Source organism: Eptesicus fuscus, chromosome 9 (assembly GCF_027574615.1).
Source record: "Eptesicus fuscus isolate TK198812 chromosome 9, DD_ASM_mEF_20220401, whole genome shotgun sequence".
NCBI lineage: Eukaryota > Metazoa > Chordata > Mammalia > Chiroptera > Vespertilionidae > Eptesicus > Eptesicus fuscus.
In genome coordinates, this window is record NC_072481.1 from 16,313,475 (window position 1) to 16,338,143 (window position 24,669).

Here is a 24,669-nt window from a genome sequence, read left to right on the forward strand (position 1 = left end):
GGGGACTGGAGCAGGACAGAAGGTCCCTGGTAGCCGGAGGAGTTGAAAGTCAAGGGGATCCCCCACTTTCTTCACACCCAAGACGCAGGGTGCCGCTCCTGGCCACAGAAACCCCAAGAAGGCGGTTCTCTCTATTCGGAGAACATCTATTGCGCGCCGGGCCCCGTGCTGAGCTGTTGCTGCCAGACGGCAGGGAAAGTGCCGCTCGGGCTTCTGTGAAGAGCGGCCGCGGGGCAGCCCCAACTCCGAGAGCCTGGCCCACACCGGGGACTCAGTGCTGTCTGCGGGATGGACCTGGGGCAAGAACCCCGCCTCTGAGACAGCTGCCCCGGGGACCAAGTGAAGGCGGGGGAGGGGGCCGAGGACGGGGTAGTGCGGGCGGGAAGTCTCCAGGTGTCACCAGGGCGGGAAGGTGCCCGACCGAGGGCGCAGAGCGGAGGGGCTCGGCCGTCCCCGCCCCGCAGGCCCGGAGTCATCATGGCCGCCGCGGAGGGGGCGGAGCAGCTCCGAGCCGGGCGGGGCCGCCGCCGGCGGAGCCAGTGCGCAGGCGCGGCCGCTCGGGTCCCCGGATGAAGGAGCTGAGGTTCGCACCCCGTCTGGGAGGTCGAGACGGGCTGATGCTGGGGACTCGGCGCCAGCGTGGGAGCCCGAAAGTTCTTGGGGGAGGGAAGTTGTCAAACGGAGGCGGAGGGAAACGAGGCGGAGGCCGCCGAGAAGCGGGGAGCCCCGCCCCTCCGCCATAGCGGCCTCGGGGTGCCGCCTCTTCCTCTCCAGTCTCCCGCCCTCCCCTGCCTTCCGGCCCTGCGGCCGGGCCTGGCCCCGCCGCCCCCCTCGGAAATAGCCCCTGGCCCTTCGGGGAGAGGAGATCCCCGATGCCCGCCTGGGCTGTGTCTGAAAGAGCGGGCTAGACGCGGCTCGCGACGGCCAGCGCGGCCTCTGGCCTCGAGGACCCCTGTTACAGCGATCTCCCCACCCCACCGAGGGTGGTAGTCTTCCCCCGGAGTCCAGGGCTCCAAGTCAGCAGGCTCCCCTGTATCTCAGGCCCTCCCTGCCCTCAGCACACCCAGCAAGAGCTTGCGCCGTCGTCGGACAAGACCGGGCTGGGTTAGGGAGACCTGGGTTGTAATCCTGTTGTAGGAAGAGCGCATCCCCTTTGGCCGGTGTGAGGCCTGCTAGGAAGACCACGAGGTTTCAGAATTTAAAAATGAAAGAAAATGACGTTCTCCTTAAATATAGACTTGAGTGTGCCGCTTGACCCCAGTGAGCCTCAGTTTCCACATCTATAAAAATGGCGATGGTAATTATACTGGCCTCACAGGGTTTAATGAGGTCTCTGATGTAAAAACTAGGGAGATTTTTATTACTCGCCTCGGGGGCATATTTATCTCATGGGAAAATGGAGTAAAACTAGTAGCTTTCTGTCCTGACAGTTCAGAGAGAGGGACTTGGCAAAGGGTTTGTTGGGAAGTGAGGGTGGCAATTAGCTGAGAGGGAGAACTCACTGGCTTTATTTTGTTTTTACTTGGTTTACCTGTAAATTAGGGCTACAAGTCTCCTGTGGTCGCTGGGGCTAGAGCTTGACTCTGGAGAGAGGAAGGAAGAATGGCAGCCTGGTGAAGAGGCAGAGGTGGGTTAAGTGCTTTTCTGTTCCTAACTTCGCTTCTGCATGTGGGTGGGAACTGAAGAAGGGCAAAAAGTGAATTCACGCAAGGATAGAGAACCAGTGACCGTGTGAGGTTTGGTGGGGCCTGTTTCCACGATTCCTCTCGATTCAGCGAGTCAAATGTTGGAAATGTTGGATAGATTCACAAACTGCCTCTTTGGGGTTTTCCGAAGCTTGCCTTTGAACTGAATTTTGATGAGCAAACCGGTGTGGTGTTGGTGGCCCCTCCCTTCCTCTTGGCTTCCTGGTAATGGAGTAAGCAGTAGGCGCCCCCTTGTGCTGAGGATAGGTACTGTTGCTATTGGCCAATCTTGCTTCCTTTATGGAGAAATTTTATTTTTCTACTAGAGGCCCAATGCACAAAATTTGTGCATGAGGGGGGCCCTCAGTCCGGGAGCCCTCTGGGGATGTCCCACTGATGGGGAGTGGGCCCAAGCCGGCAGTCAGACATCCTTAGTGCTGCCGCGGAGGCGGGGGAGGCTTGTTCGCCAGCGGTGAACCTGTCTCAGGGCTTCTAACCACAGGGGGAGCGCACTGACCACCAGGGGGCAGCTCCTGCATTGAGCATCTTCCCCCTGGTGGTTAGTGTGCATCATACTGGCCAGTGGTTCCACTGTTCGGTCGATTTGCATATTACCCTTTTATTATGTAGGACTAGAGACCTGTGGGGTCCCTCGGCCTGGCCTGCACCCTCTCACAATCTGGGACCCCTCAGGGAATGTCGGACTGTCAGTTTCTGCCTGATCCCCGTAGGCCAGTCTGAGGGACCCCACCCGTGCACGAATCTGTGCACCGGGCCTCTAGTATGCATATAAGATCTGTGGTTAATCTCTTCCCGCCCTCCCGCCTCCCCCCCTTGCCTCAGATTCATCAGTCTGTTCCATGTTTCCATGCCTGTGTGTTGAATGTCTGCCCCCTGTGGTCAGGGTGTGTCATAGCTACTGGTCCAGCGGTCACTTAGGCTATTAGATATATAGATGGCTTCTCGCGACTTTGTAGTCTTGCTCTTAACATGAGTATGGTGAGAGGAATACTTGGAGCAGTGATTTTTATACCCAGAGCCAATGAACTGGTAATGACACATCCTGTTCTTGCCACTTACACTCAATCAGAACACAGGCTTAAAATAGTCTATTTGTATGCTAGGCCCTGAGGATATAGTTGTGAACCCTTAAGGTAGACAAAGCCCCTGCCCTCCCAAGCAACTTATTTAAGCAATAGCACTAAGACCACATGTCAGAGTACAATGAAAGCATATCACATAGTCTGGTGAATTCCAGACAAGGGATATCTAAAGGCTTGGTAGGTATTAGCCAGATAAGAGAAGAAAGAAAAATATTCCAGCCCTCCGTGTTAGTTTCTCAATTTAAATATTTTTTTTTTTCTTTAGGGATAGAACCCCGGCATACATCAGGAACTCAGTGGATGTTTATGGGTGGAAATGGGGCAAGAACACCAAATCAGGGAGTTATATCTGATGTTCTTGCCCTTCTTTCTGATTTCCCAGACTGGTTCTGTAAGAGCCATTGCTACTTTTAGTCCAAGAGACTGTGTGATGTATTTTTGTTTTTAATAATAAAAAGCCTTGAAGTGCATTCCTTGCCTCAAAATGGCTTTGCAGTTGTTTATATGTTGCTGCCATTCCAGCAAAGAAACGCGAAATACATTTTCTCTGTCTCTGTCGTCAACTCTGTCTTCCCCCTAAGTTTGTTTTAGCAATGTAAGCTGGTTTAAGTCCTGCCGAGCGGTGGTTTTCTTTTCCTTCTCCACTTAATTTAACAGACCAGCTGAACACACATCAGAGAGCGAAGCTGGAGTGTGTAGTCATTATGGTCTTCCAGCTCAGTTCTATGCCCCATTTTTGGGACTCTGGTTTGGGACCTAGTTTATTATTCTGGGCAAGAGGAAAAGGGCACACACCAAATAGCACCAACCACAATATAGATGTAGTGGTACTTCTTCACACTTTAGTCCATTTCACCATCATGACAGTTTTGTGAGATGGGCAAAATAATCTGATCTCATTGTATACATAAAGAACTGAGGTTCAGAAGGACTAAATGAGAATTTGTGAGTGACAGAGCCCGGACCTGAACTTAAGTCTTTAGTTCCTGCATATTGGGGCGGGGGGGGGGGGGGCACGCAACAAGCTTTTTAAAGAATTGCTTTGAGCCCTAACCTTTTTGGCTCACTGGTTAAAATGTTGGCCCCGGGGGACTGAAGGGTCCCCGATTCGATTCCCGTCAAAGGACGGGAATGAGTGTGAGGCAACCAACCGATGTGACTCTGTCTCTTCCCCTCCTTTCCATTCTCTCTCTAAAGAAAGAAAGAAATCAATGGAAAAACTATCCTTGGGTGAGGATTAACAAAAAACAAACAAAAAAAGATTTGCTGTGAATTTAGCTTTCCGATTTCATGCCTGTTTGTGTGGAACTTTCCCAACAAGAATATAGTGTTTCAGAATGACATCTGCCTTCAAGATGCTTTTCCCTCATTTGGGAAGTTAAGTGGTTAAATTTGCCTAGTAATGCTGAAGCGGGGAGTCTCCTGTGGAGAATGCTTTCAAGAATTTACTTTCAGCCCACGTGTGACATTTCCTTCTTGGGTTTTGGAGTTTAGAAGCCTCAGGGAGCTCAGTCCTGGCAGCAACACCCCTGAATTCCTGTGGTGAGAGGATGTGGCCCCTGGACCCGTCCCGAAAAGAGGTGCTGAGGTTTGCGGTCAGCTGCCGGGTCCTGACGCTGGTGCTACAGGTCAGTCTCTGATCTTTTGTGCTGAACATGCTGTTGCCACATGACTGGGCCAGACACTAAGAATAGTCCCCATCTTCTTTCCACCTCCGAGGTGTGCCCCTCCAGGTGGCTGGAACCGTAGACACTTAGGCTTCATGGCTGGAAAATGGGCAAGACTCTTAGGAATGGTCTTTAATCCCTAGTTTTACACATGAACGTTTAAAGAGCTTCCCTAAAGTCACACAAGTTAGAGAAGGGCCAGAATCAGAACCCAGGTTTCCTAACTCCTGAGCTAGCGGTCTTTCCAGCAGGCCATGATGTTCTGTAACCAGAGGTGACAGGGTGTGACAACTCAAAGCATTGGCCTGGATCCCCTAAGCAGGAGACTGAGCACTTTGTCAATCAGTTGAATGGGAAGGAGGTGGCAATGTCCTGAGACCATCTGTGTATATTTGTTTAGTCAGTAGTGTCTCCTGCTCTTTTCCCAGGCGTCTCCCCTTGCTGTCTCACCCACACACAGCCCTCAAAACGCATTCACTTTTGCAAAACTCCCTTTCCCCTCCAAGGCTGTCCTTATACATATTTTAATTGCATTTCATATATGTATGCGTTAAATGCAGTGCCTAGCACAATGCCCGATGTTTAGTAGGTCCTTAGTATGTGTTGGTAAATGTAGTCAACATCTTAGGTATGTTGTTATATTAGCATAATTATTGTATGTATACCTTTTATCACAAGCTTCATTCTCTCTGAGGCTCAGCTGGTTCCTTTGTGGAAATCCCCTTTTCTCTTTTCTCCCTTACTATAGGAGGCATAGTAGGCTCTGCTGGCTCCCAAGTTTAGTTAAAAGTGTCTTCAACATGGAGACTAGGGCTGTTTTCACTATTTGAAGTGGCCTGATGACCAAAAAACTGACCAAAAAGAGAAAGAGCCTTAAATATGGGGCTGTACTCCTGGTGCCAGGCTGGAGAAACTGACTCAGGGATAGCTTGGAACCAGTATTAGCTGAGTGATTGGCAGAACCGATGGAGCAATACTGTGAATCGGCATCTGGGGTAGGAAACCAGTACAGCTGGGTTCTAATTCAGTTGATTTGGAAACAAGGATGTTTTGTAGACTGTTCACTCAATCACCAAAAGTTTACTAAGTACCTACTCTGTTCCACGAACTGTGCTAGGTGGCGAGTATAAAAGTAATGGTGTCTTTGCGTCCCTGGATCCGGATGAGGCCTCGTGCACCTAGGCCCGGGTGAGCCCAAGTGGCCCTGGGTCTGGGAGAGGCCAAGCGTCCCTGGGTCCGGGTGAGACCATGTGTCCCTGGATCCGGGTGAGGCCTCGTGCACCTAGGCCCGGGTGAGCCCAAGTGGCCCTGGGTCTGGGAGAGGCCAAGCGTCCCTGGGTCCGGGTGAGACCATGCGTCCCTGGATCCGGATGAGGCCTCGTGCACCTAGGCCCGGGTGAGCCCAAGTGGCCCTGGGTCTGGGAGAGGCCAAGCGTCCCTGGGTCCGGGTGAGACCATGCGTCCCTGGATCCGGATGAGGCCTCGTGCACCTAGGCCCGGGTGAGCCCAAGTGGCCCTGGGTCTGGGAGAGGCCAAGCGTCCCTGGGTCGGGGTGAGACCATGTGTCCCTGGATCCGGATCAGGCCTCGTGCACCTAGGCCCGGGTGAGCCCAAGTGGCCCTGGGTCGGGGAGAGGCAAAGCGTCCCTGGGTCCGGGTGAGACCATGTGTCCCTGGATCCGGGTGAGGCCTCGTGCACCTAGGCCCGGGTGAGCCCAAGTGGCCCTGGGTCTGGGAGAGGCCAAGCATCCCTGGGTCAGGGTGAGACCATGTGTCCCTGGATCCGGGTGAGGCCTCGTGCACCTAGGCCCGGGTGAGCCCAAGTGGCCCTGGGTCGGGGAGAGGCCAAGCGTCCCTGGGTCCGGGTGAGACCATGTGTCCCTGGATCCGGGTGAGGCCTCGTGCACCTAGGCCCGGGTGAGCCCAAGTGGCCCTGGGTCGGGGAGAGGCCAAGCGTCCCTGGGTCCGGGTGAGACCATGTGTCCCTGGATCCGGGTGAGGCCTCGTGCACCTAGGCCCGGGTGAGCCCAAGTGGCCCTTGGTCTGGGAGAGGCCAAGCGTCCCTGGGTCCGGGTGAGACCATGTGTCCCTGGATCTGGGTGAGGCCTCGTGCACCTAAGCCCGGGTGAGCCCAAGTGGCCCTGGGTCTGGGAGAGGCCAAGCATCCCTGGGTCCGGGTGAGACCATGTGTCCCAGGATCCGGGTGAGGCCTCGTGCACCTAGGCCCGGGTGAGCCCAAGTGGCCCTGGGTCTGGGAGAGGCCAAGCGTCCCTGGGTCCGGGTGAGACCATGCGTCCCTGGATCCGGATGAGGCCTCGTGCACCTAGGCCCGGGTGAGCCCAAGTGGCCCTGGGTCTGGGAGAGGCCAAGCGTCCCTGGGTCCGGGTGAGACCATGTGTCCCTGGATCCGGATGAGGCCTCGTGCACCTAGGCCCGGGTGAGCCCAAGTGGCCCTGGGTCGGGGAGAGGCCAAGCATCCCTGGGTCCGGGTGAGACCATGTGTCCCTGGATCCGGGTGAGGCCTCGTGCACCTAGGCCCGGGTGAGCCCAAGTGGCCCTGGGTCTGGGAGAGGCCAAGCGTCCCTGGGTCCGGGTGAGACCATGTGTCCCTGGATCCGGGTGAGGCCTCGTGCACCTAGGCCCGGGTGAGCCCAAGTGGCCCTGGGTCGGGGAGAGGCCAAGCGTCCCTGGGTCCGGGTGAGACCATGTGTCCCTGGATCCGGGTGAGGCCTCGTGCACCTAGGCCCGGGTGAGCCCAAGTGGCCCTGGGTCTGGGAGAGGCCAAGCATCCCTGGGTCCGGGTGAGACCATGCGTCCCAGGATCCGGGTGAGGCCGCGTGCACCTAGGCCCGGGTGAGCCCAAGTGGCTCTGGGTCTGGGAGAGGCCAAGCGTCCCTGGGTCCGGGTGAGACCATGCGTCCCTGGATCCGGATGAGGCCTCGTGCACCTAGGCCCGGGTGAGCCCAAGTGGCCCTGGGTCTGGGAGAGGCCAAGCGTCCCTGGGTCGGGGTGAGACCATGTGTCCCTGGATCCGGATGAGGCCTCGTGCACCTAGGCCCGGGTGAGCCCAAGTGGCCCTGGGTCTGGGAGAGGCCAAGCGTCCCTGGGTCCGGGTGAGACCATGTGTCCCAGGATCTGGGTGAAGCCTCGTGCACCTAGGCCCGGGTGAGCCCAAGTGGCCCTGGGTCGGGGAGAGGCCAAGCGTCCCTGGGTCCGGGTGAGACCATGTGTCCCTGGATCCGGGTGAGGCCTCGTGCACCTAGGCCCAGGTGAGCCCAAGTGGCCCTGGGTCTGGGAGAGGCCAAGCATCCCTGGGTCCGGGTGAGACCATGTGTCCCTGGATCCGGGTGAGGCCTCGTGCACCTAGGCCCGGGTGAGCCCAAGTGGCCCTGGGTCGGGGAGAGGCCAAGCGTCCCTGGGTCCGGGTGAGACCATGTGTCCCTGGATCCGGGTGAGGCCTCGTGCACCTAGGCCCGGGTGAGGCCACGTGCCCCTGGGTCTGGGAGAGGCCAAGCGTCCCTGGGTCCGGGTGCGACCATGTGTCCCTGGATCCGGGTGAGGCCTCGTGCACCTAGGCCCAGGTGAGCCCAAGTGGCCCTGGGTCTGGGAGAGGCCAAGCATCCCTGGGTCCGGGTGAGACCATGTGTCCCAGGATCCGGGTGAGGCCTCGTGCACCTAGGCCCGGGTGAGCCCAAGTGGCCCTGGGTCTGGGAGAGGCCAAGCGTCCCTGGGTCCGGGTGAGACCATGCGTCCCTGGATCCGGATGAGGCCTCGTGCACCTAGGCCCGGGTGAGCCCAAGTGGCCCTGGGTCTGGGAGTGGCCAAACGTTCCTGGGTCTGGGTGAGACCATGTGTCCCTGGATCCAGGTGAGGCCTTGTGCAACTAAGCCCGGGTGAGGCCACGTGCCCCTGGGTCTGGGAGAGGCCAAGCGTCCCTGGGTACGGGTGAAGCCAGATCCTGGGTCCAGGTGAGGCCGTGCGCCCCTGGATCCATCCGGGTGAGGCTGGGTCCCAGGCCCGGGTGAGACCACGCGCCCCTTGGGTATGGGTGAGGCCACGTGCCCCTTAGTCCAGGTGACGCCGTGCCCCTGGGTTCGGCCGAGACCAAACTAGAGGGAGTCGGACCTCCATTACCACCATTTGTCCACCATCCAGAGCTGAGGGGTCAGTGCTGACATGTACACATAAGGAACTACTGGACATCGAAATTGGGTCTCAAAAGAACTGTTGGTCCAGGGGGAAGCTCGCTACAGATTGATTCATTTGCCTGTCAACATAAATATTATTGCTCGTCTCACATTCAGTTCTTATTAGTATATATCTAGTGACATTTGATCTCATTCATCTAGAGGAAATGATGAACAACATAGACTGAGGAACAAGAACAGAACCAGAATCAAGGAGGCATCGATCGGACTATCGGGCCTCAGAGGGAGGATAGGGGAGGGTAGGGGGAGGGTGGGGGGAGGGGGAGAGTTCAACCAAAGGACCTGTATGCATGCATATAAGCCTATCCAACGGTTAAGTTCAACAGGGGATTGGGGCATGCGTGGGGAGAGGGGTGGGATGGGAATGGGGGGATGAGGACAAATATGTGACACCTTAATCAATAAAGAAATTAAAAAAATTAAAAAAAAAAAAAAAAAAGTAATGGTGTCTTTTCCCTTAAGTAACTGACAATCTAATCGGGCAAAAAGATATTTAACAATGTGCTATTTTGTTATTTCTCCCACTGCCAACCCTTCTAGTTTTAAAGGTAATGCCATCAGAATATATTGCCAGTTACCCTTCATTGTTGCTGTCATCTGTGGTTTTTTAAAATATATATTTTTATTGATTTCAGAGAGGGAGAGATAGAAACATCAATAATGAGAGAGAATCATTGATCGGCTGCCTCCTGCACACCCCCCACTGGGGATTGAGCTCACAACCCAGCATGTGCCATTGACCGAATTGAAACCGGGACCCTTCAGTTTGCAGGCAGATGCTCTATCCACTGCGCCAAACTGGCTATGGCTATCATCTGTATTAATGACAGCTCATTAATAAACCCTCATTCCTTGAAGGTTTTCGCTTCTGATTCAGTTACTCTTTCCAGCACAACTATTGATTTCTTGGTGGTTTGAATATTAATAAGGCTGATACACCTGACCATTATCTCCTGTCATTTCAGCTCACTTTCTCTAGTATCCCAGCTCTAATGATTCTTCTAACCCCTCAGGATTTATAATCCATTGATCCTACCACTTTTCGTTGACTCTCAGCCATCTCAAGGCGTCAGCCCCACTTTTTACCTAGCTTGGATTCCATGCTCCATCATGCATAGCCACACAACTCACTTACTCCCTTCTCTGTATGTCCAACCTTGGTTAAATTCAGTTCTCTGTCATCCCATGCTTGCATCTGCCCAGAGTAAAACACACAACTGTAGTAACAAGTTTCCTTTTATTTAAGATCATTAATCCAATTGAGTCCTCAATGCTACCTGCCAATGTTAGTGTATTTCTCTTGTCCATCCACCGCACCCCACCCCCCCCCCACCCCCATTTTCTGCACATTCAAATCACCAGGGAGAGTTTTAAAAAAACTCAGTGCCCAGTCTGTAACCCATACCAGTTAAATCAATAACTCTGGAGAAGGAACCCAGGCATCGGTATTTCTAAAACTACCTGGGTGATTCCCTGTTTTGAGAACTGAGATTATAGATGACATATTTTACATGTATTAGTCTTTAGTCAACTCTCCAACGTTTTTCCCCAAATTGCTTTCCTGAGTAAAATATAGAAGCAATCAGAAGCGACTGTCTGCATGCTCACACCACATCCATCGGCATACCTACACCTTCTCCTCTGTGCCTTCACTGTGGAAGGTTGGGAGAGCTGGCCGTCCTCCTCTCCAAGGTTAGCTCCTGCACCTGTGCAGCAGATTCCATCTCCTGTCGCCTGCTCCAGCGGTTCTCTGTTCTCTTTCTTGTTTCCTTTACACTGATTTATTCCCACTGGCAAACACTTATCTCCCACCTTAAATATATTTTTTTATTGATTTCAGAGAGGGGGAGAGAGAGAAAGATAGAAACATCAATGATGAGAGAGAATAATTGATCAGCTGCCTCCTGCATGTCCCCTGCTGGGAATTGAACCCACAACCTGGACATGTGACCTGACTGGGAATTGAACTGTGACCTCAACCACAGAGCCACACCAGCTGGGCTGTCTCCCACCTTAAAAATATATATATATATATATATATATCCCCATTTCTCTGCTCGCCTTTACAGCAAATCTCCTCCAAATAATTGTCTTATGCACTATCTCCCTTCTTCCCTTCGCTGTTGAACCCAGTCTAGGCAATCTTCTCTCTCCTCCACCCCACTGAAATAGCTCTTGTCAAAGGCACCAGTGACCTTCACATTGCTCAATCTAGTGGTCAGTTTTCAGTCCCCATCTTACTTGACTTATTGGTAGCATTTAACAGAACTGATCACTCCCTTGCTTCACTCGGATCTAAGGCACCATACTCTCCTATCCCCGCCCCCCCCACCTCACTGACTGTTTCTTCTTTTTTTTTTTAAATATATTTTATTGATTTTTCACAGAGAGGAAGGGAGAGGGACAGAGAGCTAGAAACATCGATGAGAGAGAAACATCGACCAGCTGCCTCCTGCACACCCCCCACCGGGGATGTGCCCGCAACCAATGTACATGCCCCTGAGCGGAATCGAACCTGGGACCTTTCAGTCCGCAGACCGACGCTCTATTCACTGAGCCAAACCGGTTTCGGCATGTTTCTTCTTTTTTTGTGTGATTTTGAAAGCACATTTATTAAAGCTGGGGACAGTTAAACAAGGAAGAGCTTAGAATAGAAGAAGCAACTTTTCTATCCTAGGCAGGGCCGCTTAGCTCTCTAGACACGTTATAGAAAAGAAATGAGTCTAGGCCAGTGGTCGGCAAACTCATTAGTCAACAGAGCCAAATATCAACAGTACAACGATTGAAATTTCTTTTGAGAGCCGACAACCGACTTCTGCACATGGGCCACGAAGTTTCAATCGCACTGTACATGCGCGCCCGCACACATGTGGCTCGCGAGCCGCAGTTTGCCGACCACTGGTCTAGGCGGAACTGCTTTGGCTCACTGAGAACTCAGAGCAAAGGGGACATTGGAGACTATGAGGATTAGCCCAGGAAGAGCTGCCCGCTGCCCATTGTTCCCCTGGTTACAAGTCTCCTGGGGTCCCTTAGAGTTTAGGAGATCCATGCCGGAAAGGGAAGAAGAAGGAAAGGAAAAGTGCAGGGTGCTCTCGGGAGGAGGAGTATGCCTGACTGTTCTTTAATCTTCACTGCTGGATCCTACCCCCTTTCAAGTCACTAAATGTTGATGTGACCAGGGACCAGTCTTTGGAGCTCTATCTGTATGTCCTAGTGCTCGCATTCAGTCCCATACCTTTAAATACTGCCCATTACTTCTGATTCCCAAATTTTATCTCTAGCCCTGATCATTCTTCTGACCTTCAGACTCATATCTCACTGCCTCATTGACCTCTGCACTGGAATGTCCAACACAAATTTAACCAGTCCAAAATTGACTGATTCCCCCCAAACAAATCTGTTCTTAATTTTATTAAATAGTAATTATTTTCTTCTAGTTGTTCAACCAAACTCCTGGTTCTTCTTCATCCCACAGGCTCTCTTCAATGCCTTCATCCCAGATCACCACGCAGAAGCCTTCTCTCCTCCTCGCCTTGCCCCCTCGGGCTCTGTGGACCAACTCGTGGAAGGTCTTCTGGGTGGCCTGTCTCACTGGGATGCTGAACACTTTCTCTTCATTGCTGAGCATGGCTACCTGTATGAGCACAACTTTGCCTTCTTCCCTGGTTTCCCCCTGGCCCTGTTGGTGGGGACTGAATTGCTGAGACCCCTGCGGGCGTTACTGAGCCTACGGAGTTGCCTGTTAATCTCAGTAGCATTGCTCAATTCCTTGTTCTCTATCCTGGCTGCACTTGCACTTCACGACCTGGGCTGTCTGGTTTTGCACTGTCCCCGCCAGGCCTTTTACGGAGCACTGCTTTTCTGCCTCAGCCCTGCCAATGTCTTCCTGGCTGCTGGTTACTCAGAGGCTTTGTTTGCCCTCCTGACATTCACCGCCATGGGGCAGCTGGAAAGGGGCCGAAGCTGGACTAGTGGACTCCTCTTTGCCCTTGCTACTGGTGTACGCTCCAACGGGCTGGTGAGCATTGGCTTCCTTGTGCATTCTCAGTGCCAAGGCTTTTTCTCCTCTCTCCTGGTGCTGAATCCTCTGAGACAGCTCTTGAAGCTGGTGGGCTCCGTGTTCCTGTCTGTGCTCACACTTGGGCTTCCCTTTGCCCTCTTTCAGTATTATGCCTACACCCAGTTCTGTCTGCCAGGCTCAGCCCACTCCATCCCTGAGCCCTTGCTGCAGTTAGCTGTGGACAAGGGCTACCGGATTGCAGAGGGAAATGAACCACCGTGGTGCTCCTGGGAACTTCCTCTAATATACAGCTATATCCAGGATATCTACTGGAATGTTGGCTTTTTGAGATACTATGAGCTTAAGCAGGTGCCCAATTTTCTGCTGGCTGCACCAGTGGCTATACTGGTTACCTGGGGAACGTGGACGTATGTGACCACCCACCCTTGGCTCTGCCTTACACTTGGGATGCGAAGGAACAAGAGCGATGAGACTCGAGAGAAGCCTGATCCGGGATTCCTCAGTCCTCGGGTGTTTGTGTACCTGGTTCACGCTGCAGCACTGCTGCTATTTGGCAGTTTGTGCATGCACGTTCAGGTGAGGTGGATTCCTGGCTGGGAAAGGATGTGAATACGGACAGAATCCCTGGGCCAGGAATGGGGAAGACAGCTAACTTCTCCCATTTGAGTGAACTGTGCCTAGTTTGTTTATTCAACAACTATGTGAGGGCTTTATTTGTGTTAGACCCTGGGTCAGACCACTGAAGATGGAACATGAGTAAGATAAGATTGCTGTCCTAATGCGTCTCATGGTATAAATGGGAGACAGACATTGAACAGGTAAAATTATAGGACAGTGGGATGCGAGAGAATTTGCTGTTTTGAGATAAAGTATTGTGGGAAGCACAGAGGAAAAAAGTAGCTGACTGAAGGAGGGTGTCATATTTAGACCAGGTCGTAAAGAATAAGAAGAAATTCCATTTAAGAAGCAAAGGAAGAACATTCTGGGCAAATGAAGGGTGTGTGCAAAGATATGAGAGTTGTAAGAGGACCTGATTTGACTGAGATAGAAGAGTGGGCACAGAGAATACATCTGGGCCCTTCCCCTAATACACAGGTACACCCAGAATGTCAACTTGATAGTTGGCTCTCTGAGGTACTCAGCGGGTGCTCAGTTTTCAGAGGAGACATCTTGTGCAATGTTCAGGGTGGTAGTGTAATATAAAGGGATGGGAAAGGTTTGACCATTAATTCCATCTCTTTTTTTCTTTTTTTTTCTTTTTTTAATCCTCACTTGAGGATATTTTTCCATTGATTTTTAGAGAGAGTGGAAGAAAGGGAGAGACAGAGAGAAACATCGATGTGAGAGAGACACATTGTTTGGTTGCCTCCTGCATGTACCCCCGCCAGGGCCGGGGAACCTGCAGCCAAGGTACGTGCCCTTGACTGGAATCGAACCCGGGACACTTCAGTCTGTGGGCCAACACTCCATCTACTGAGCCAAAAGGGTTAAGGCAATTTCATCTTTTTTGTTTCTGGCTGTGGCTCCAGTTTCAACTTAACTCTGAGGAAGTCTTTTTGTCTCCATGCTGGCCTCTCCTTAGCAGTTTCTGCCTCTTGGAGGCACACATTGGCTGTTTGTAAAGTTCTCTGAACTGTGTGAATAGAGACATAGGGGAAACAGAAAATAGCATTCTGTGTTTGTAGCTGGATTAGCTAGTAGAGGGAATGCCAGCAAAGGTTAGCATTTCCAGGTAGATGAGGGAGGCCATTTGGCTCTGAAGTCCCCTAGAAGGGAGAATGTTAAACCATAGTATCCTCTGCTCCCTTTCCCTCTGCTTTGTATCCCCATGGGATGAGGGAACCACCTTACATTCCAAAGTTCCACATCACAGCCTTGAGTTTAGAGTCCAAGCCCTAGGGTATAATTGGACCCCGCAGAGGTTTATTTTATTTTATTATTATTGATTAACTCATTATTGTGGTAATTAGTTTAGCTATTTTCATTTGTAACATTGAGGTCACCTGGCTGGTATCATGCACAGCTTTATAAGGCATATCCTAAGCTATACTAAATTTTATGTCCAGTGTAATACATTTCTAGTCATGGGGTTATAGTTCACCCAGCAGCAGGCAAGCCCCAGGCTGGTCCAATTTGAGGCAGTGACATTCCAATAAATGTGTGGGTTTCCCCCTATTATGATTTCCAGGTTCTCACCAGGTTTTTGGGTTCCTCCACTCCTATTGTGTACTGGTTTCCAGCTTACTTGCTTCAGCATCAAGAGCCACTGCTGAGATCTCTAGAGACTGTGCCTTGGAAGCCTCTTGCAGAAGACTCCCCACCAGGACAAAAAGTCCCCAGAAATTCTATCATCGGACTTTTGTACAACTGGAAAACCTGTTCTCGAGTCACACGATGCATTCTAGGCTACTTCCTGACTTACTGGCTCCTGGGACTACTCCTACATTGCAACTTCCTGCCTTGGACATGACCTGGAGTCTCAGGGGACAGACTTGAAGCCAACTTAACCAGGAATCTGAAAGTACAAATATATAAAAACACTGCCTGCACTGCCTTGGGATCCTTACTCTGTCTATTAGAAACTCTCTCTCTATTTGAAGGTTGGTTAGGAGTGGGAACAGTATGAGCCACTGGAGATCCCCTATGGTCCTGGCTATGGAAAATTTTAGAACAGTAACTATTCTTGCAGAAAGTGAAAAAATCATATTCCAATTCTAAAGTATACCAGGATCTGTCTCTTCAACCAAGCGCAGCAGAGATAATTTTAAACTTACCACTGACCCACATGTAATTTTGTTGTTGTTGTTAATCTCACCGGAGGATATTTTCCATTGATTTTTTAATATATTTTTTTTATTGATTTCAGAGAGGAAGGGAGAGGGAGGGATAGAAACATCAATGATGAGAATCATCGATTGGCTGCCTCCTGCATGCTCCCCCTACTGGGGATCGAGCCCAGAACCCTTCAGTCTGCAGGCTGATGTTCTATCCACTGAACCAAACTGGCTAGGGTTCCATTGATTTTTATAGAGTGGAAGGGAGGGGAAGAGGAGAGAGAGAGAGAGAAAGATCCATGTGAAAGAAACACATTGATCAGTTGTTTCCTGCATACGCCCCAACTGGGGCCAGGGATCAAACCTGCAACCCAGGTGATGGAACCTGCTACCCTTTGGTGTGCGGGGTCCATTTAGCAACTGGCCAGGACCCACATGTAAATTTAAATGTAAATTATTTAAATGTAAATTTCATCAGCCCTGGCTGGGTAGCTCAGTTAGGAACATTACCCCAATGCACCAAGGTTACGGGTTCGATCCCCAGTCAGAGCACATGCAAGAATCAGTGAGCCCTAACTGATTTGTCTCAGTGGATAGAGCATTGGTTGGTCCATGCACTGAAGGGTCCCAGGTTAAATTTTGGTCAAGGGCATGTACCTTGGTTGCAGGCTCAATCCTAAGTAGGGGGTGTGCAGGAGGAGGCAGCTGATCGATGTTTCTCTCTCATCCATGTTTCTATCTCTCTTCCTCTGTAAAAATCAATAGAATTTTTTTAAAAAGGATCAACTAATGAGTGCATAGATAGGTGGAATAACAAATCAATGTTTCTCTTTCTCAAAATAAATAAATGTAAATTTCATCAAAAGCTCTAGCTAATAGGCTGATAATAGTCCACACATGATGGCATAGGCCTGAACAGTGTCATGGCAGTAGTAAGTAAAGTAACCCTTCTTGCCCTAACTGGTTTGGCTCAGTGGATAGAACATCGGCCTGCGGACTGAAAGGTCCCAGGTTCGATTCCAGTCAAGGGCATGTACCTTAGTTGCGGGCACATCCCCAGTGGGAGGTGTGCAGGAGGCAGCTGATCGATGTTTCTCTCCCATCGATGTTTCTAACTCTCTATCCCTCCCCTTTCTCACTGTAAAACATCAATAAAAATATATATATATATTTTTAAAAGTAGAACCTTCTTTTCTAATTTGGACATTGTTTCTGATGATTTTTTGATTTATTCATTTATTTGTATGAAAAGTCTTACAAAGATATGCAAATTAAACAACTTGGTTAAAGGAGCAGTTACCTTTTTAAAAAATTAATACAAATTATTTTGGGGGGAAGTCATAGTAAGAAAAGCATTGCACAAGGAAGCAGCAGACCTGGATTCTAGACCTCACATATCAGCTATGTGACCTTGGAGAGTTTTCAGAGCCTTAGCTCCTCTTCTGAAACTAGAGGAAATGATACCCATAGGGGAAGTGGGGGTGGGGGGTGGTATATAATCTCTTAGAGGTCCCTTTCTCTAAGATCTTAAGAGCTGCCTTAAACAATGGAATTATCCCAGTCTAAACACTTATATAAAGGCTCAAAAATGATTTTAGGAGAAAATAGTTCTGTTTTCAGCACTTAGAAGAAACTCTCCCCCTCTTTGGGTGCAACTGAGGAGTAACTTAAGTGACCTTTTCTTTGACTGAGGGAAAGCAGTGGTACCTGGCTTTAGGCTCCTTGTTCTGCATAGGTAAACCAGTGCCAGGCAATAAGTGGTCCAAGTGGTGACTGGTTTGCCTGCCATGCCCAAGTACCTGTGCTTGCTTGATTGGTGGACATGGGTCAGAGGAGCCAACGAGGCAGCATGAACTGATAATTTGTAGGTTGAATGAAATGGTATCTGGCCTCATTTGGTTATGAGCCCATCACTTTAATGGGGGTAAACCATTGACCCCTGTGGAGCTATTTTTGCCCATTCTTTGAGCTAAATAAGAGGCTCTGCATCATCACCATTCATTCCCCATTTGAGTGAAAAATTCCAACAAGCAGAAACTTCAGAATAAATGGTTAATCATAAGCAGTTCTGGAGAGCCCTGAGAATTGGAATTTTGACACGCTCCCTTTGACCATGACAGAAAGCTAAACTTGCCAGCTGAAGGGAAGCTCCTGGCTGAGCCCCAGCACCCTCTGTTGGAGCTTCCAGTCAGCCTGGCCAATAAGCATTTCCCATCCATTACCCCAGCTTTAGCACAGCTGAGAGAATTTGGTCCAGAGTCAAATGCTTCTGAAAATGTACACACAGATTGGGGCAGCCCTCTGCCTTCTGCCAAGACACCCGAGTGCCCTTCTTGGCAAAAGATCATCCCTGCCTTACTGTCCTTCCAGTTGGCAGAAATTGTTCCCTCCCTCCTCATCAACAGCTGCAAATCCAGGGACTTCCACTCTGTGCAGGAAGAACTGAGATCCTGTTTCAGTTCTTCATTGCAGAGGTAGGAGCACTAGACTCTGCTCTCACACATTCTCTTCTTGGGGGATAATCAGGACTGATTGGTCCCCTACTGGAAGAGGTGACAAACTCCACAGGGTAGGGAGTGATTTCACTGCTCTGGCAGTCTCAGCCTAACCTTTACACTAGATCTCATCACCCCCAGAATCAAGTGATTCCAAGGATCAGAGACCTTATAAATGGGAATCCCATCTTCTCAACTAAACCACTCTGGTATTCAGCAAAGACCAATATGGTTACAGTTGATCATCGAGGTGCTAACTAAGAACCCCAACTAGGTGGACACACCTGTGTGACCTGGAGACAACAGTTTTCTCTTTGACCTTGGAAGGATGGAGCTGCTCTTCTCTAAGGATCTAAGGAATGGGCTGATTTTATGGCCAGCAGCTGTCTTTTTACCATCCTAATAACAGTCGTTTAATAGTCTGGGAGAGGGACATGAAGGGCCCAGGGCAGGAAGCTTCCTGTTTACCCTGAGGTCTAACAATGCTGCAGCTGGATTGGGCGTCTACAATTTCAGAGAAAAGTAATTTCCTTCTGAGACCTAGCTAAAACAGAAACCAGAGCTTCTTGTACCTAGAAATCGGTGCTTTTTTGTTCTTTAATGAAGGTGGGAGGAAAGGGAATGTTTGACATGTCTTCACCGGTCCCCCAAGAGGGGGAGGGGAAGGGGGACTACTTTTCTTGAACAGACTCTCTCACCTTCATCTAAAAATGCAATGTGTGCAGGTTCAAGGGATTGGAAACAATTCTTTCAGCAATTATTTATTCCTATTTTAGGGAAATAAAGATGACTTGCTATACCTCCCATTCTCATATAACTGTCTCATAGAGTTGCTAGCAGATACATAGAAACATTAATCAAGATAGAAACTGATCGCCCTAGCTGGTTTGGCTCAGTGGATAGAGCATGGGCCTGCGGACTGAAAAGTCCCAAGTTCATTCTAGTCAAGGGCACATGCATGGGTTGTGGGCTCGATCCCCAGTAGGGGGCGTGCAGGAGGCAGCCAATCAGTGATTCTCTCTCATCATTGATGTTTCTCTCTCCCTCTCCCTTCTACTCTGAAATCAATAAAAATATGTGTTTTTTTTTAAAGATAGAAACTGATCAATTCTGGGGAATGAAGGGATACTTAAACGTCTCACTCTGTATCTCTATACTTGGACTTTTTATGATGAGGATGAATTAAAGCTTTGCTCCCGTGCTTAGGAAGAGGTAACTGAGGTACAGAGTAAGTGCTTTGTAAATTCACACAAGGTGGAGATCCCTTCCAGCTTCGAATACCTGAAAAGGCTTCCTAGAGAAATGGTCTTCGAGCCGGACTTTGAAGGACAAGTAGAGCATATGTGAAATCTAATCAACAAAAATTGATGAATAGAAAAAAAGGGGGAACAAAGAGTGAGTATAGGAAGCAGGAAATGGAATAATACAGGAAGAGCTTACCAGTTTGAGTGGAACTGAGGTCTTGTCATTTTTGAGACATAGACCTTTAAATCAGCCCCAAGCCCAGCTCTACTATGTACTAGTTGTGTAAACAGAAGCCAAATACTGAGTCTCTAACACTCAGTTTATTCATCTGTAAAATGTGGGTAACACTTTAGCTCATAGATGTGAATGACATCCGTCTCATAGGTTTGTTGTGAGAATTAAGTAAAAAGTGTTTAGAACAGTAATAACAAGGGAATATCTGCATTTGGATGTGTTAAGTTTACAATGTCATCAGCACATTCATATGCCAGGAAATGTGGAACTGGAGACAAGGAGAGGGGACAGGGAACCATCCAACCAGACATAATTATAGCAGCCCTGAGATTGGATTTGATTGTCAAAAGGAAAAGTGTAGATGCTCAGCCGAGGTCGCAGTTTGATTCCCAGTCAGGGCACATGCCCAGGTTGTGGTCTCGATACCCAGTGGTGGTGCGCGCGCAGGAGGCAGCTAATCAATGATTCTCTCTCATCATTGATGTTTCTATCTCTCCCTCTCCCTTCCTTTCTGCAGAGAGAGAGAGAGAGAGAGAGAGAGAGAGAGAGAGAGAGAGAGAAGGAGGGTCTATAAGACCTAGGACAAATGATTCAACTTCTCTAAACCTATTTTCTCATTTCTAAAATAGGGGTGAAAAAAATAGGGTGATAGCATCTATCACACAGAGTAGTTATGAGGATTAAATGAGACACTAGATATAAAGCACTAGCATGGTGCCTGACACATAGAACTTCATGAAAATAAAAAACTTCATGAATGGTAGCTGACATTACTATCATTATCATCGTCATTAAAGGACTAGAAACAAATAGTTACAGAGGAAAAGAGAGTTTCAAGAAGAAAGAAATGATTACCAGGTTCCAATACTGTTTAGATTAAGGAAAGGATGAGAAAAGTAGGCTAGCTGCTGTATCTAACAACTCCCAAAACTCAGTGTTTTTTTTAAATGTATTTTTATTGATTTCAGAAAGGGAGAGATAGAAACATCAATGATGAGAGAGAACCATCGATCAGCTGCCGGGCATGTGCCCTTGACCAGAATCAAACTCGGGACCCTCAGTCCCCAGGCTGACGCTCTATCCACTGAACCAAACCTGCTAGGACACTGTCTTAAACATAAAAGTTTCTTTCTTATTTTATCTTCACTGGAGGATATGTTTTTAGTGATTTTCAAGAGAGAGGGAGGGAGAGAGAAACATCAACTTAAGAGAGAAACATCAACCAGTTGCTTAGTTGCTTCTTGCACTAGCCCCAACTGGGGATCCAACCCACAACCTAGGTATGTGTCCTGACTGGGAATTAAATCTGTAATCTTTTGGTGTGTGGGATGACGCTCCAACAGAGCCATTGGCCAGAGCAAAAGTTTCTTTCTGTGTGTGTGTGTGTGTGTGTGTGTGTGTGTGTGTGTGTGTGTGTGTGTCTGTGTGTGTGTGTGTTTAATTTAAAAGTTTCTTTCTTGTTTAAACTATAGTATAATGCAGGTTTGGGGAGGGAGGCCTGTTCTACCCAGTCACTTGGGACCCAAGCTTCTTATATTTTGTGACTCTGCCCTCTGAGAGAGAAAGAGAGCTTTTAAAGAATTGGTTCATGCCGAAACCGGTTTGGCTCAGTGGATAGAGCGTCGGCCTGCGGACTCAAGGGTCCCAGGTTCGATTCCGGTCAAGGCATGTACCTTGGTTGCGGGCACATCCCCAGTAGGGGGTGTGCAAGAGGCAGCTGATCGATGTTTCTCTCTCATTGATGTTTCTAACTCTCTATCTCTCTCTCTTCCTCTCTGTAAAAAATCAATAAAATATATTAAAAAAAAAAAGAATGCGGCACAAATAAATGGAAAGACATAATGAATAGGGAGACAATATATTAAAAAATATAAAGAAAGGAAGAATTGGTTCATTATTATTGAGGCTGACAAGTCTAAAATCTGCAAGGTAGGCCAGCAGCTAGAGACCCATGAAAGAGTTGATGTTAGGAGAAAAGAAAAAAGAAAAAAAGAGTTGATGTTGCAATTTGAGTCCAAAAGCAATCTGCTGGTAGAATTTCCTCTCTCTCAGGGGAAGTCTGTCTTTTTTCTATTAAAGCCTTCAACTGATTGATTGAGGTCCACCCACTTTATGGAAGATAATCTCCTTTACTCAAAATCTACTGATGTAAATGTCAATCTCATCTAAGAAAAAAAATCCCTTCACAAAAACATCTATACTGCCCTAACCAGTTTTGCTCAGTGGATAGAGTGTCAGCCTGCAGTCTGAAAGGTCCCAGGTTCAATTCCAGTCAAGGGCATGTACCTTGGTTGTGGGCACATCCCCAGTAGGGGGTGTGCAGGAGGCAGCTGATCGATGTTTCTAACTCTCTATTCCTCTCCCTTCCTCTCTGTAAAAAAATTAATAAAATGAATATATTTTTTAAAATCTATACTAATAAAAGGGTAATATGCTAATTAGACCAGGAGACCTTCTGGACCGTCCTTCTGGACAAAGCCATGGAGGCGGGGCTGAGGCAGAGGTTGTTAGGGGTGATCAGGCCAGCAGGGAGGGGGGCAGTTGGGGGCAAGCAGGCCGGCAGGGGGGGCAGTTGGGGACAAGCAGACCAGCAGGGGAGGGGCAGATGGGGGCGAGCAGGCCAGTGGGAGGGGCAGTTGGGGGCAAACAGGCCGGCAGCGGGGGGGCAGTTGGGGGCAAGCAGGCCGGCAGGCAGGTGAGCAGGTAGGAGCCAGCGGTCCCAGATTGCGAGAGAGATGTCCGACTGCTGGTTTAAACTGGCAGTTGGACATCCCCTGAGGGGTCCCAGATTGGAGAGGGTGCAGGCTGGGCTGAGGGACACCCCCCTGTGCACGAATTTCGTGCACCGGGCCACTAGTACTATATAATAAAAGGCTAATATGCAAATTGACCGAATGGCAGAATGACTGGTCGCTATTATGCGCACTGACCACCAGGGGGCAGAAGCTCAACACAGGAGCTGCTCCTGGTGGTCAGTGCACTCCCACAGGGGGAGCACTGCTCAGCCAGAAGCCAGGCTCACAGCTGGCTAGTGCAGCTGCAGTGGCAGGAGCCTCTCCCGCCTCCACGGCAGCACTAAGGATGTCAGTCAGACATCCCCTGAGGGCTCCCGGACTGTGAGAGGGTGCAGGCCAGGCTGAGGGGACCCCCCCCCACCCGAGTGCACGAATTTCATGCACCGGGCCTCTACTCTAGAATAATATTTGACCAAATATCTGCATACTGCAGCTAGCCAAGTTGACATACAAAATTAACACAACAGGTTTCTGCTCTATTTGCTTGTAGTCTTATTCATGTGAGACTAACCACACTCAAGTTCTTTCCTAGATGTAATTCTCAACCTAAGATATTTATTTGCTTCTTCACCCCTTGCCTGACCCTTAGCGTAATGATGGCTACATTAAAGCTGTGTGAAATAACTGGGAAGGCCATGCTCTTCACCAGGTAATTGCCTTAGAGGTGATCACATCTTTCAATTCCTGTGGTTCAAGATCTTTTTTATTTTTTTAAAAAAGAGCCCTAACCAGTTTGGCTCAGTGGATAGAGCATCGGTCTTCGGACTGAAAGGTCCCAGGTTCGCCGAGACTGGTTTGGCTCAGTGGATGGAGCGTCGGCCTGCGGACTCAAGGGTCCCAGGTTCGATTCCGGTCAGGGGCATGTGCCTTGGTTGCGGGCATGTCCCCGGTGGGGGGTGTGCGGGAGGCAGCTGGTCGATGTTTCTCTCTCGTCGATGTTTCTGGCTCTCTGTCCCTCTCTCTTCCTCTCTGTAAAAAGAAATAAAATATATTTAAAAAAAAAAAAAAAAGGTCCCAGGTTCGATTCTGGTCAAGGGGGCATGTACCTTGGTTGCGGGCACATCCCCAGTAGGGGGCGTGCAGGAGGCAGCTGATCGATGTTTCTCTCTCATCGATGTTTCTAACTCTCTCTCCCTCTCCCTTCCTCTCTGTAAAAAATTAATAAAATATTTTTTTAAAATATTTTTTTATTGATTTTTAGAGAGAGAGGAAGGGAGGGGGAGAGAGAGAAACATCAATGTGAGAGGGAGACATTGATTGTCTATGTGCCCCCTACCAGGAATTGAGTCTGCAACCCAGGTATGTGCCCTGATTGGAAATCAAACAGGCAACCTTTTGGTGCATGGGATGGCACCCAACCAACTGAGCCACATCAGCCAAGGCCAAGACCTTTTTTCAATCTTATATTATTTGTTGTCAGCTTTTCCCACCCTGAAAGGCCCATCATCTCTAGACTTTCTCTACAGGGTGGAGCAAAAGTAGGTTTACAGTTATTCATATGGAAAATAATACAATAATTAATAAACAATAACAATACAAGAGTAAACTCTGTGAGTTCATGTACTTACAACTGTAAACCTACTTTTGCCCCACACTGTATTTCCCTTCCATGTCTGCTTGAATTCCAGCTAATTGTCACCTAAGTCCACCTCTTCTTTCAAATACTTTATAAAGGAACCTGTGCTAGTTATTCAGCTATTGTCTTTCAGCTCCAAACCCACCGTCCTACTTTCTGCTATGAGATACTGGAGCTGGGATTCTGCAAATCACATTTCTGCTTTGTCAGCTGGCCCTATGTCTGGCTCTGCCAATGATGGCCACCAGAGGGAGATATTGAGGTGGGAGGAGGAAGAAAGGACTTCCGTTTGCTTCCTGTCCTGTGAGGTAACCCCAGCAATGCTCCTTCACCCTGGTGGCAGCAGTTCCTTCCTGTAGCAGGAGCTGATTCCACTTTGCAGTTTTTCCTCCAACAATTGCAGCTTCATAGTGTCCCACTCAGAGACACCAGCATCAACTGGGTAGCACCCCTTTCCTCAGAGGTGTCGGTCCCTCTTCCAAGTTCAGAGACATCAGCATCAGACTTGGAGGACTGAGTTTTAGCTCTGTAGAGCCCCTTTTCTAAGTGTCTAAGTTTTAGTAATTCCAAACTCTTTCCTTTGCTCTCCTAGTTCTAGGAATTATAGATGCTTCCTGCTGTTGCTACCTCTCAGAGTTTTCTTTTTACCCTTTCAGTTATCTAGTTAACAACTCAATATTTAGTTAACCATTCTAACCATTCTTTATATTAAATTAGAGGCCCGGTGCACAAAATTCATGCCTGTTGGGGGAATGTCCCTCAGCCCAGCCCGCACCCTCTCCAATCTGGGACCCCTCGGGGGATGTCCGACTGCCAGTTTAGGCCCTGTGGAATCGGGCCCTAAACCAGCAGTCGGACATCCCTCTC

General features: G+C 49.4%; 1 protein-coding gene across 7 annotated transcripts; it reads left to right on the forward strand.

The window, feature by feature from the left end:
* Positions 1 to 384: 384 nt before the first annotated feature.
* On the forward strand, positions 385 to 15,232 carry PIGV (phosphatidylinositol glycan anchor biosynthesis class V). Of its 7 annotated transcripts, none has more exons than XM_054720645.1 (6): positions 385 to 1,297; positions 1,543 to 1,627; positions 4,283 to 4,416; positions 12,138 to 12,680; positions 12,828 to 13,259; positions 14,872 to 15,232. In XM_054720645.1, exons 3-6 carry the CDS (start codon positions 4,339 to 4,341, stop codon positions 15,151 to 15,153), a joined length of 1,335 nt encoding a protein of 444 aa, XP_054576620.1. In that variant the 5' UTR covers positions 385 to 1,297; positions 1,543 to 1,627; positions 4,283 to 4,338; the 3' UTR covers positions 15,154 to 15,232. The 7 variants fall into 7 exon arrangements, with proteins under 7 accessions (XP_054576620.1, XP_054576621.1, XP_054576622.1 ...); XM_054720646.1 differs by having other exon boundaries at positions 12,138 to 12,298; positions 12,533 to 13,259; XM_054720647.1 differs by having other exon boundaries at positions 12,138 to 12,231; positions 12,859 to 13,259.
* The last annotated feature ends 9,437 nt before the right edge of the window (positions 15,233 to 24,669 follow it).

Bases quoted from the DNA above. Each gene is read 5' to 3' on its own strand.
- PIGV (XM_008148032.3), top strand. From the start codon at position 4,339: ATGTGGCCCCTGGACCCGTCCCGAAAAGAGGTGCTGAGGTTTGCGGTC. The intron at 4,417-12,137 runs GTCAGTCTCTGA...TTCATCCCACAG, and splicing joins TCCTGACGCTGGTGCTACAG to GCTCTCTTCAATGCCTTCAT. The intron at 13,260-14,871 runs GTGAGGTGGATT...TATGATTTCCAG, and splicing joins GTTTGTGCATGCACGTTCAG to GTTCTCACCAGGTTTTTGGG.